Raw genomic sequence first — 14,396 nt, 5'->3', positions numbered from 1 at the left:
GAGGCTTCAGCAATAATTAGTCAACCAAACTCAAAACTATTACTTAAGAAAATAAATGTTTTATAATTCTGGCATCTTACAGTATCAAAATAATAGTATATTAAACCCTAAACTTACATTTTGGTGCAGGTCCCAATTTAAATCCATGTTTCTTTAACTCATCTAAAACTGCTTTTCTATTTTCTTCTTTTCCCCAAAATGTCATTTGCAGAGGCATGGTAAAAGTATTGTTTGCACCAAAAGGAACTACCCTATTATAATTAAGGGAAAAAAACTAGAAGTTAGTAGAGTTATTTTTTTACATTTAATTTTAAGTCCTATTAAGAACCATGTTAAATAACTGTCACATGCAAATTTTACATGGAAGTAAAACAGAAAGAGATTGTGAAGGACAGAGAAGCCTGGAGTGCTACAGTCCACGGGGTTGCAGAGTCGGACATGATAGCAACTGATCAACCACAACAAAAAGGAACTAACTGGGCAGACTAGCAAGAAAAAGAACATGGAGGAGGACCAACAATGAGAAGGAAAGGGCAGTTTTTAGGATCAGAATGCCAGAAGAAACTAAGATGGGATAAAAGTGTTTAAATACATAAGATAACCTATTACCAAGGTTGTAAGATAAGTAAAATAGTAAGTTTACTTGAGAAGGTAGAGCTTTCACTAACAGAACCACTGTGTGTAGCAACTCAATCTGAGAAAATGGGGAATGATTTCAAAGAATTATTTCTGATTCAGGATTCACTGAAAGTTTACTCTCAACATCTGAAAAACTTGAGAAAGGAAATGAATTGAAAAAGGAGAAAACAAGTAAACAAGTGAGAAGACACTGCTAAGTATTTATCTTCCAAACTCACCTTTAAATATTCTAAACAATCTACACTAAAATTTAGATCACAAATACAAATGCATATAAAATATAACCAAGGACACTGAATTTTAAAAAAGGAACAGGTGGTAAAACTAAGAAGGGATATGCCTAATTAATGCAACAGCTACTACCTGCTGCTGCTAAGTCGCTTCAGTCGTGTCCGACTCTGTGCGACCCCATAGACGGCATCTCACCAGCTCCCCCGCCCCTGGGATTCTCCAGGCAAGGACACTGGAGTGGGTTGCCATTTCTTTCTCCAATGCATGAAAGTGAAAGGTGAAAGTGAAGTCGCTCAGTCGTATCCAACTCTTAGCGACCCCATGGACTGCAGCCTACCGGGCTCCTCCGTCCATGGGATTTTCCAGGCAAGAGTACTGGAGTGGGGTGCCATTGCCTTCTCCAACTACCTAGCTCCAGTCAAATGATGTCAAGTGGAAATGAGTATCCTGCATTACCAGATCTTCCATTTATCAAGAGAAAATTTTGTAAATAATGTTTTATAATTAGGGAAAAAATAATATGCATAAAATGCAGAATGTCCAGATATTTTAATACTGGAAATAACTGAAAAAATTTAAACACTGTGCAGGCAAAATCAAACTCATCTGGAACTGATCACAGCCTATCAGCTTACAACCAGATTTAAACAAACATTCCCAAACTTCTAAAACCAATACACTAAAAGGCTTTTTTTTCTCCTCAAAAAAATTAGAGATACCAAGGGAACATTTCATGCAAAGATGGGCACAATAAAGAACAGAAATGGTACGGACCTAACAGAAGCAGAAGATATTAAGAAGAGGTGGCAAGAATACACAAAAGAACTATACAAAGAAGATAACCACCAAAGATAACAAAGAAGATAAACCCAGATAACCACAATGGTGTGATCAGTCACCTAGAGCAAGACATTGTGGGCAAAGTCAGGTGGGCCTTAGGAAGCATCACTACAAACAAAGCTAGTAGAAGTGATGGAATTCCAGCTGAGCTATTTCAAAGACTAAAAGATGATGCTGTGAAAGTGCTGCACTCAATATGCCAGCAAATTTGGAAAACTCAGCAGTGGCCACAAGACTGGAAAAGGTCAGTTTACACTCCAATCCCAAAGAAGGGCAATGCCAAATAATGTTCAAATTACTGCACAATTAAACTCATTTCACACATTAGCATGGTCATGCTCAAAATGTTCCAAGCTAAGCTTCAACAGTATGTGAACCAAAAACTTCTGGATATACAAGCTGGATTTAGAAAAGGCAGAGGAACCAGAGATCAAATTGCCAAGATCCACTGGATCATAGAAAAAGCAAGAGAATTCCAGAAAAACATCTGCTTCATTGACTATGCTAAAGCTTGTATGGATCACAACAAACTAGAAAATTCTTCAAGAGATGAGAATACCAGACCACCTTACCTGCCTCCTGAGAAATATGTACACAGGTCAAGAACCAACACTCAGAACAGGACATGAAACAATCGACTGGTTCCAAACTGGGAAAGGAGTATATCAAGGCTGTATATTGTCACCCTGTTTATTTAACTTATATGCAGAGTACATCATGCAAAATGCCAGGCTGGATGAAGCACAAGCTGGAATCAAGATTGCTGGGAGAAATATGAATAACCTTACACATGCAGATAATACCATCCTTATGGCAGAAAGCAAAGAGAAACAAAAGAGCCTCTTGATGAAAGTGAAAGAGGAGTGAAAAAGCTGGCTTAAAACTCAACATTCAAAAAACTAAAATCATGGCAGATAAAAGTCCATCTAGTTAAAGCTATGGGTTTTTCCAGTAGTCACATATGGATGTGAAAGTTGGACCATAAAGAAGGCTGAGTGCTGAAGAACTGATGCTTTTGCACTGTGGTGTTGGAGAAGACTCAAGAGAGTCCCTTGGAGAGCAAGATCAAACCAGTCAATCGTAAAGAAAATCAACCCTGAATATTCACACTGGATGAACTCATGCCAAAGCTGAAGCTCCAATACTTTGGCCAACTGATACAAAGAGCCCACTCATTGGAAAAGACCCTGATGCTGGGAAAGATAGAAGCCAGGAGGAGAAGGAAACAGCAGAGGATGAGATGGTTGGATGGCATCACTGACTCAATGGACATGAGTTTGAGCAAGCTCTGGGAGGTGGTAAAGGACAGGGAAGCCTGGCGTGCTGCAGTCCATGGGGTCGCAAAGAGTCAGACATGACTGAGTGACTGAACAACAACAAAAAGGCTTTTTTCTTAAAAGATTGTGTGGACTTTCTAATATTTGAGCCAAATTTACCAGGAAAGTGAGGGAATAGCTATTTGATGGCTAGGGTACTGCAGGCAGATGATAAAATTAAAATATTTACTGAACATATACTAAAAGTATGGTGACAGAAGTTGTCAGAGCAACTATACATATCCTTAAATTCCAAGATCACCACAATTCACAATTATTAAAACTAAACTCCAAAAGTGCATTACCCTTCAATTTGTGCCAATTTGTTGTCCATGATATAGGCCAAGGCAGCTGCAAGATCTTTCTTTATATGACCAACCTGATTTCCATTCACATTGTTTACTTTAATTGCATTCTTATCATAGGGGTTAGTCGGCTCTCGTTGTAATGCAACCATTTCATTATTATTAACCTAATAAAAATAAACAGATATGTTATAAATAATATATGATAGATTTCTTCATTGTACTTTATCTGGGATTTCCATTCATTTTTTTAATGCTTGCTGAATAACACCACACATAAGAAATGTACATTTTCTTAGACTCAAATTTCTATAGAAATATTAGAGAATATATTTTAAAATAACTCTTTTGCAGTATTTTCCTAATTTACATTAATTGGAAAGTTAACAAATCCTTGATATATAAAAGGTATAATCAAAACTAACAGATACACATTATATAAAATTCCCAACATAACTTCAAAAACAGATAATCTCTTGAATGCTTATTACATACCAAACACTGTTCTAAGTACCTTATACGGATTGGCTTTCAAAATTGTCACAACCCTACTGATAGATCTTATCATTATCTCCATCTTGCAGATGAAGACACTAAAGCACAGGAAAGTTAAGTAACTTGTCCAAGGTCATAAAGTTAATAAGTAGCAGAGCTTAGAATTTGAATCCAGCAGGCTGGTTCCTAAGCCTAAGTTCTCCAGAATCTGAAAGGGGAAAAAGGTATTAATTGTAAGTCCGATTGGAAGTGGATCAAGAAAACACATCCAGCCTTCAACTCCTGCCATTATCTGATCCCACTTAATTAAAAACTACCAATTTTCTAATTGAAAGATTTCCAAAAATTGTCTCTTCCATAAAAGCAATAAAAAATCTGGCAAAAACTGAATCAACTTTTTCAGAACTCTGGAAACTAACCTAAGTGTCACAGAAACCTGGGGAGTCTTAATTCAAGAAAACAGCTGAATATGAATGCCCTAGTCTCATCTCCAGCTCTCAGTTCATGACAGCCTTTTAAAGTAGAACAACCTGCCAGAATTCTCAGTACAGCCTGGTAGTTACCAGAGTAAGCATACTGAAGCAGAATCTTTCAAAGACTCATTTCTATAGAATTGTCATTTGACCGGTATGGTGGTTCTCTAGAAGACTTTCACTTACAAAGCTGTTTCTGCTTGACCTCTGAACTCATCCAATACATAAAACCTTCTTCCTTGGGTGGGTGTTTATAAAAAACAATTTTACAGGGACCTCCCTGGTGGTCCAGTGGTTAAGACTCCACACTCCCAACACAGGGGCCCAAGTTCAATCCCTGGTTAGGGAACTACATCCAACATGCCACAACTAAGAACTAGTACAGCCACGTAAATAAATAAAAATATATTTTTTTTTAAATTTATAAGCAATGATTAATAGCTGAGGCAAACAAAACAATAACCAAAGAGTTTAAAAGGAAAAAGCGGAAAATAAGATGTCCATAGGGGCTTTGAAAAGCTCCAGCATATTCCTGGAAATCTAGAAGGGCAAAAGCAAGCACATGGCTATTTGCATGCCCAGCATTGTGCACATGTTCAAGAAAGACCTGAGAGGCCCTAAACTCTTACCTCTGGCTAAACTTGAAGATCTCAACAGGCAGAAAATAAAGGCTAAGGCACAGTTGTCGACTATCAGTCTGAGTGTCGAAGGAGTGCCCCAAATGCACACAGGTCCTCTCAGTAAAGACTGGGAAATTTACTGGTTCTAATTCAATCATTAGCTGACCACTAAGCTAACCAAATACAGCTATCAGTCGCCACAGACAGCAAAAACTTTTACAAGGTTAATTTAGAAAAGTTACTAAACAAACAACAATTACTAAAATCAATAACCACCAGCAACTATGGGGAGAAGGAAGAATGTGATTTTGAAAGTTGCCACATTATTTTTGTTGTTGTTCACATTCTTTATCTCACGTAGATTATTCTTTTAACTGAAGTATAGTTGATTTACACTGCTGTGGTAGTTTCAGGTGTAGAGCAGTGATTCAGTTATACATATATATTTGTGTGTATATATATATACATACCGGAGAAGGCAATGGCACCCCACTCCAGTACTCTTGCCTGGAAAATCCCATGGACAGAGGAGCCTGGTAGGCTGCAGTCCATGGAGTCGCTAGGAGTCAGACACAACTAAGCGACTTCACTTTCACTTTTCACTTTCATGCATTGGAGAAGGAAATGGCAACCCACTCCAGTGTTCTTGCCTGGAGAATCCCAGGGACGAGGGAGCCTGATGGGCTGCCGTCAATGGGGTCGCACAGAGTCAGACACGACTGAAGTGACTTACCATAGCATAGCATAGCATATATACATACACACATATTTATATGTATAAAATCTATTATTTTTCATATTCTTTTCACTTAAAAGTCATTACAAAATATTGTGTACCGTTCCCTGTGCTATATGGTAGGTCCTTCTTGGTTCTATAGTAGTGTGTACATTTTAATCCCAAACTCCTAATTTCTCTCTCCCCAAACTTCCCCTTTGGTAACTATGTCTTTGGACCTATTTCTGTTTTGTAAATAAGTTCATTTTTATCTTTTTTTTTTAGATTCCATGTATAAGTGATATCATATGATACTTGTCTTTCTCTGTCAGGTTTACTTCACTTAGCATGATAATCTTTAGGTCCATCCATGTTGCTGCAAATGGCCTTATTTCATTCTTTCTTATGGCTGCGTAATATTGCATTGTACAGATATACTACATTTTCTTTATCCATCCATTTGTTGATTGACATTTAGGTTGCTTCCATGTCCTGGCTATTGAAAATACCACTGCGATGAACATTAGGTTGCACAAATCTTTTCAAATTATAGTTTTCCTCAGATATATGTCCAGGAGTGGGACTGCAGGATATGATTTACAGTTGTCACATTATGCAAAGTGTCTAATTTTCAACAACCAAAAAAAACATGAGACATGCAAAGAAATGAGAAAGTATATCCACACATAGGAGAAATGCTATCAATTACCTATCCCCCAGGAAGTACAGATAACAACTAGAAAAAACTTAAAGTTTTAATTTTAAATATGTTCAAAGACCTAAAGCAAACCATTTCTAAATAACTAAAGGAAAGCATGAGAAATTTCCTGACATACAGAAATCTGGAGTCAAAAAAGTATATAGTTAACGAAGTTTAAAATTCACTAGAGAGGACCAAACAGCAGATATGAGCAGGCAGAAGAAAGAATCAGTAAAGCTGATGATAGGTCAATTGAGACTATAATGTCTGAGGAAAAGTTAGAGGAACAGCAAGAAAAAAGAATGAAGAAACATGAACAGATCCTATGGGACAACAGCAGCATACCAACACACACAGAATCTCAGAAGGAGAGAAGAAAAAAAGGTAGAGAATACATGTGAAGAAGTCATAGCCAAAAACTTCCCAAATTTGATGAGAAAAACATTAATCTACATATTTAAGAAACTGAACAAATTCCAGGTAGAAAACACTTAGACTTCAAACCCAGACACATCATAATCAAACTGTGGAAAGAACACTGAAAACAACAGAAAGAAGCAACTCGTCACATACAGGGGCTCCTCAAGAAGATTAACAATTGATTTCTCACCAGAAACCATAGAGGCCAGAATACAGTGGGATAACTTCTCAAAGTGCTAAAAGGAAAAAACTCAACCAAGAATTCTTTATCTGGCAAAACTATCCTTCAAAAATAAAGAAGAAATTAAGACTTCCCAGACAAACAAAAACTGAGAGAATCTATCACTTGCTGACTGCTCCACAAGAAATATTAAAAGACCTTCAGGCTGAAATCAAAGCCACTAGACAGTAACATTTGTGAATATATGAAGAAATAAAAAGCACAAGTAAAGGTAAAAGTAAACACAGGTAAATGTAAAAGACAGTATGAAATTTCTGGTTGTAACTTTTTTCACCTCACTGATTTAAAAGGACATATAACAATCATTTTAAACCTGTACTGATGAATATACAATGTATATAAAGATTTAATTTGTATGATAACAGCACAGAAGAGTGGGGAAGAAGACAATGGAACTATTTTAAAGCAAAGTTTTTATAAACAATTAAAAGTAAGTTAGCACAAATCCAAACTTATGAATTAAGATAACTACAATTCCCATGGGCATTAGTAGTTAGTAGTAGTTTCTTAGTAGTACGAAACAACTCAAAATATAGAACAAAAGAAACAAGAAGGGAACTATTATATATTTAACACAAAAGAAGACAGTAATGGAGGCCAGACCCAAGGGTTATATATTGCATGATTCTTTTTATATGAAATGTCTAAAGTAAGTAAATCCACAGAAACAGAACATAAATTAATGGATGCCATGGGCTAAGAGAAGAGAGAAATAAGGAGTGATTACTTATAATAGTAATGCTGCTGCTGCTAAGTCACTTCAGTAGTGTCTGACTCTGTGCGACCCCATAGACAGCAGCCCACCAGGCTCCCCCGTCCCTGGGATTCTCCAGGCAAGAACACTGGAGTGGGTTGCCATTTCCTTCTCCAATGCATGAAAGTGAAAAGTGAAAGGGAAGTCGCTCAGTCGTGTTCGACTCTGTGTGACCCCATGGACTACCGCCTACCAGGCTCCTCCGTCCATGGGATTTTCCAGGTAAGAGTACTGGAGTGGGGTGCCATTGCCTTCTCTGTATAATAGTATACTATAAAAGTAATAGTATAAAGTTTTTTGGAATGATGAAAATATTTTGGAATCAGACAGTGGGGATTCAACCTTGTGAATATCTAAAAACCACTGAATTGTATACTTAAAAATGATAAATTTTATGGTATGTGAATTACCTCAATTCTTTAAATTGCCTGAAAAATATGCAGGAAAGCTGCTTAAATCTCCCAGTATCTGTCTACTGACTTAAGAGACTACAGTCTAACTATCCAGATTATCAGACAAATATTACTCCTTCAAGATATTCTGTGAGGCATAACTCTGTTTTCTACCACCCCACCTTCCCCATGCCACTATTAAAGCATGATCTTCTTTAAACCATATTAATGCAAATTACAGGAAATATATAACCAAAAAGTAGGGCAAAATGTGGAGACTATAAAAACGAAGAAAATATGATCCAAGCACAAGACAAAAAAGGCTATATTAAAACAAGATTAAGACAACAAAAAGAATAAGGACTAATTATAACAGTATTTTTAGACAAGAAATAATCTATTATAAAGACTTTGAAGGGTCAAGAAATTAAAAATGTAAACATAAGCAAATGGAAAACATTTTTAAAGTTAAAAATGTATAATGCCAATATTAAATAACAAAACCTAGGAGATACAGCCAATGCAGTACTTTGAAGAAAATTTAAAAGATTAAAAGCTTTTATTATTAAAATTAAGCATTCAAATCAAGAATACAAAAATAAAATAAAATGAACCTAAGGAAAATAGGATAACAGAATATATAAATCAATGAAGAAAGATGATAATCATTAAAAAAATTCAAGAAAGATTATAGGAAAAGATGAAACAGACAAATCTCTATTGAGGCTAATCAATAAAAAATAAGAATAGACACAAATACATAACACAAACAATGAAAACAGGAATACAACCATAAACATACTCAAAATATTTTTAAGTATAAATGACTATTATGCAAATTTTGTGGCAATAAATTTGAAAATATAAATGGACGCTTTTCAATAAAAATATAAATTGCTGAAACTGACTCAAGAAGTATCTTAATTATGTTGTTTGAATGAAACCAGACTTAAAAAGTACATATTGTATGATTCAACGCATATGAAGCTCTTGAGAATTCCCTGGCAGTCTAGTGGTTAGGACTCCATGCTTCCACTGCAGGGGTCACAGGTTTGACCCCTGGGCATGGAACTAAGATCCTACATGACTCAGGGAACACCACAAAAAAACAAAAAATAAAATAATGTATATGAAGTTCTAGAACAGGCTAAACCATCTACAGTGATAGAAATCAGACTGGTGGTTCTTAGGGCAAAGGCAGGGATGAATGACTGCAACAGAATACAAGGGAACTTTCAGAGGTAATGGAAATGATCTATATGTTGATGGGGTAATGATTATTAGGTATATATATTTGTTTAAAACTCAGAATCATGTATTTACAATGTTTGCATTTAAAAAATATATATAAATCACATCTCAATAAAGCATAAAAAAGTTGAAAATAATAAATAATAAAAAAGTATACAAAGATAAATACCTCAATTTTTATTTCAATATTTTTATCAGTGATCAACTCCAAAATGTCCATCAAGAAAATAAAAGATACAATAAATATTTGTATTGAAAAGACATTATTCCTAATATTTTACTTTAAAAAAGGTGATAATATATATAATACAACCCTCATTTTTGTTAATATATAATAAGGTTGCAATTTATATGCATATGCTCTCAAATTAAAGTGTGGAAGACATAACAAAGTAAGTTGTGGTTCTGGACTGAGGGAGACTCACTACTTTTTTTTTTTAGCCATTTTAAAATAATAAATGTGTAGTACTTATAAAATAATACACACTTTATGAAATTAAAAAATTAAGCAATAATAAATTTTAGTCAGTCCAAATCAGCCCATCACATTTTTAATAGCTTACCAGTGTCACAGAAATTATTCTAAGATCAACAAATAGTGATTGTTCTATAATAAAAAACAACCATGATTTAATGGTTGTTTAAATTTAAAAACAATATTTAGTTTGGAAAAATTTCACAAATCTAAAATAGGAAAGTTCTGAAATGAGTATGAGAGCTGGAGAACAGATGGGATACATGAACTGAGAACTGATAGACTTCAGGAAAAAAACAGAAAAGAAAAACTACTTCAGAATTAAAGAATAGGGACTCCCCTGGTGGTCCAATGGTTATGACTCTGTGCTTCCATTGAAGGAGCACAAGTTCAAAGCCTGGTTGGGGAACTAAGATTCTGCCTGTCACACAGTGTAGTCAAAAAAAAAAAAGTAGTATACAGAATTAAAGAATAAAGTAGAAAGAACACAAAAGTGAACACATCTTGTTAAAAAAAAAATGGTAAGGGAAATAAATGATGAAAAGAGCAAAGTGAAAAAACATGATAAAAATGACCTCAGAGGAAGTAATTGGCATATGTATATGCACAGAAGATCTAATACAGAAAGAGCAGAATGGAGTACTCTGAAGAAAAAAACAAGCTTTGAAACAAAAACCATTTAAAACTATAATTAGGACTTTCCTAGTGGTCCAGTGGTTAAGAATCTGCCAATGCAAGGAACACGGGTTTGATTTCTGGTCTGCGAAGATCCCACTTGTTGAGGGGCAACTAGGCCTGTATGCCACAATTACTGAGATTGCACTCTAGAGACTGTGCTCCGAAACAAGAAAAGTCACCGCAGTGAGAAGCCCAGGTACCACAACTACATAAAGTCCATGCACAGCAACGAAGATCCAGGGCAGCCAAAAAAAGAAAAACTATAATTAAAGTTTTCTGAAATAGAAGAAAACAGTTACAGAACAATCAACACTAAGACATTCCCTAATGAAAATTACGGGACTTCTAATTCACTTATATAGGAGAGAAATTATATTGGCATTTCACCAACAATATCTTATACAACGTCAAGATAGCATGGGCTTCCCTGGTGGCTTGTAGTGAAGAGTCCACCTCCAATGCAGGAGACATAAGTTCAATCCTTGATATCAGAGCCCAGGAACCACAACTCCTGAGCCCACTTGCCCCAGCAATTGAAGCTCATGCATCCCAGAGCACATGCTCTGCAATAAGATAAGCCACCACAATGAGAAACCTGTGCACCACAACTAAAAAGTTGCCCCCACTCTCTGCAAATAGAGAAAAGTCCATGCAGCAACAAAGATACTTCACAGGCAAAAATAAATACAATTTTTTTTAAAAAGATATCATGGATAGAAAATATGAGTCAAGGATTTTATATTCAACCAAACTGTCCTTGAAGCGTATCACAATTACAAATATACAAAATCTCAGGAAATATTGTTGCTTCTTAAGGAATCTCCTAGACAACACACTTCAACACATTTCAGACAACCACAAAATGATTTGAGAAGCTCTAATATTATAAAGAAAATACGAGAGGACAAAACACTAGACAAATGGAATTCTTCCCCAAGGAATCTCCTGCAGAACATACTTTACACAACCAAAAAATGATTTGAGAAGCTTCAACATAAGAAAAATATGGGAGAATGAAAGAACTGGTAAATCAAATTTCCATAGAACAATATAAGCAGCTTATGCAATAAATCAATGACATAAAACAAAGAGTAGGGAGGTGATTTACATAACAACCAAAGATACTATTATTAACTTGTTTTGATCCTAATTCAAAAAAAATTAATTATAAAAAGACATTTTAACCAATTAAGAAAACTGGTCATGTATTAGCTATTGGATATAACAGGGAATTATTATTAATTTTACTAAGTACAACAATGATGTAAGAAAATGTCTGCCATTTTTTAGAGATACACACTTAAATGTGTAAAGTGATACAGTTGGAATTTTTAGTACCAAAGGAAAAAAGTGATGAAGCAAATGTGCAAAAAAATTGTTAACTACTGAATCTGGATCATGGGTACATGGAAGTTTACTGTATTATTCTACTTTTATGCCTATCTGAAATTTTTCAAAATTAAAAAAACTAGAGATATACCATGCAGATAACACAGAGGCATACTAGGCAACCATAACAAAGACAACTGTTTTCTCCGTCTTTGTCTCTGTTCTCTCACTCACACACACACACAAAGCAGAGAATAGAGACACAAAAAGAGAAACACAGGAAGAAAGAAAAGGACCTAAAAAAGACAAGTCCCATATGTAGCATGAAATGATCTTCCTAACTTAAAAAAAAAAGTGTAGAAATGGGCTCAGGGACAGGACAAGAGAAAACAATTAACTGATTTAGAAGTCACTTTGCAAACAATTATCTATGCTTTTTGGGCAAATCATTTAACCTTCCTGAGCTTTAGTTCTTCAGTTCCTGAAATGGGATAATAAGTGTTCCATCCACCACAGAGACAGTGTAGTGATCAAATGAGACTACACAGGAAACAGTGCTTTGTATACTGTAACCATGATATAAAAGAAATAGAACATTAATAATTATTTGTTATCTCTTGCCCAGATATATTTCAATTATTTAAATATTTACTGCACATATCACCTAATTCTTCTTTTCTAGGTTAATAACATCACATCACATCAACTTAATATCTAATACTATACTCACTACTCCTGTGTAGTAGCGTAGTCCAACAACATGGCCTCTCAAAGTTCCAAATAAAACTGAATCTAACTCTTCATCACTTGTTAGGAAGTCATCTGGAGGAATAATATCTTGAAATTCAAAACGAGGAAAGAAAGTTGGATATGAGAGGCGTGGAAAATTTCCATGGACTCCATACTGGACAGTCTGCAAGTACTTCCAAACAGGATCTCTATTTAAAAAAAGGGGGGGGGGGGGGCACAAAAATATAATATTTAACCAAACAGTCCTCAAAGACCATACCATATTTAAAAGCCAATTGCTTTCTCACACTTTATTTCAACAAAAAAAAATCTAATATGGGAAGTGCTGTACAGAGATGAATCTGCTCTGGCTAAAGCAAGGATTGGAGTGAGTGGGGGAGGTTTCTAGAAACCCTACCTGTTCAATAATGCGTCTTCTACCCACAGGTATTCAAAGTGAAAACACCAATAAGGGTTCACAAACCTTTCTTAGTCACAATCACTTACTTAAACTGAAAAATTATGTGACGTCTGTAATTAATTTTACACCAAAATTTCAATATTGAGCTAGAAGAAACTCGAAAATATAGAACTATTTTTTACATGAAGCCACTTACAGCTTTACAAATAATACATTCAGCATCCATTACTCGAATTCCCTTCGAAGAGAACCCTTCTTTTATTCAGGTATCTAAACCGTGCCATCATGGGAAGCTTACCCCAAGCCTCCCACTCCCGTTGGTTAAAGGGTAACCTCAACCCTTAGATCGAGAACTGTTTCCGGAACGAATATGTAAACCGAATCGGACAATGAAAACTAACAGGCAGTTGGCTGGGGCCTTCCAGAAAGCTTCCACTTTTCTGGAATGGATAGAAGCTATTTCCCCTGCGTTTTCCTCGAACGTCGCGAACACCGCTTTTGGCTCCTCTGCAGATAGATATTTGCACGTCTGTGCATACACATCAACTGCGAGGTGCTTGGGGAGAAGCTGTCTTACCCAGCCCTTTCTGCCGAGCACAATGCCCAGCGCACAGTGGGTACCTGATAGGTGTTTCGTGGAATAAAGCACAGGTTGAGACCCCGGGTAAGGAGTGAGCTTAGAGCCCCAGGTTCCCCAAATCCCTTGACAGATATTTCCCCAAGGCTCTAGCAGGAGACTCGCCCGAGGATCCTCCCCTCTGCATTTATTTCTCCCGCGGCTATACGAGCCGCCAGCAGGACGAACAACAGTTGCACAGCTCGCACCCCGAAGGAGAAGGAAACGCTGGGAAGGTCAGGTTCATTTCAGAACTCCGCTAGACGGTTACCGCCGGCGCCCCACCCCCCCTCCGCCCCCTTCACCTCTTGAACATCCAGGACATGGCGCTGAGTGCGTGACGAGCGGAACACTCAGACGCCCAGGATCGTTCTCAAGCCGCCTAAATAAGCCTCCTTCCAGGCCTCGCGGCCGAAAAGCCGGTGACAAGTTCCGAGCGCCGGAGCGACAGCCTACTCCACGAGAGTAAGACGCCCCGAAATCTGGTCAGACGTCTACAGTACCGTCTGCTTCCAGCAACAATTTGAGTGACTAGCGACGCATTGTGACTGGCATCCGGAAAGTCCAATCCCAAGGAGGGACCTACGGAGGTAAACCAATCAAAGCAAAGGAGGGAGGGTAACTCCGCCCCGCGCAGCGATTCAAAGACTGGGGGGTGGTCCCAGCTGCAAGGGTGGTTCCATCCGGGTTCTTCCCCGCCTGCAAGACAGGGCGCGGGAAAGCCACGCGGGCCCAGTAGCACGAGTGTGGTGTTCA

At 36.8% G+C, this 14,396-nt stretch overlaps 1 protein-coding gene across 2 annotated transcripts in view; it reads right to left on the bottom strand.

Annotated features, from left to right (window-relative positions):
• The window catches only part of HLTF (helicase like transcription factor), a 63,153-nt gene extending 48,965 nt beyond the window's left edge, over positions 1 to 14,188 (bottom strand). For both annotated transcript variants that reach the window (XM_027543801.1, XM_027543811.1), the window contains exons 1-4: positions 13,946 to 14,188; positions 12,605 to 12,812; positions 3,332 to 3,498; positions 118 to 251 (exon numbers count right to left, since the gene is read on the bottom strand). In XM_027543801.1, coding sequence (XP_027399602.1) covers positions 118 to 251; positions 3,332 to 3,498; positions 12,605 to 12,812; positions 13,946 to 13,965 — 529 coding nt within the window. In that variant the 5' untranslated portion in view covers positions 13,966 to 14,188. The remainder of the gene's footprint in view (positions 1 to 117; positions 252 to 3,331; positions 3,499 to 12,604; positions 12,813 to 13,945) is intronic.
• Between the last annotated feature and the right edge of the window lie 208 nt (positions 14,189 to 14,396).

This window comes from Bos indicus x Bos taurus, chromosome 1 (genome assembly GCF_003369695.1).
Source record: "Bos indicus x Bos taurus breed Angus x Brahman F1 hybrid chromosome 1, Bos_hybrid_MaternalHap_v2.0, whole genome shotgun sequence".
In the NCBI taxonomy this organism is placed as follows: domain Eukaryota; kingdom Metazoa; phylum Chordata; class Mammalia; order Artiodactyla; family Bovidae; genus Bos; species Bos indicus x Bos taurus.
The sequence above is the reverse complement of the archived record's forward strand: the minus strand, read 5'-3'. Positions and strand labels throughout refer to the sequence as shown.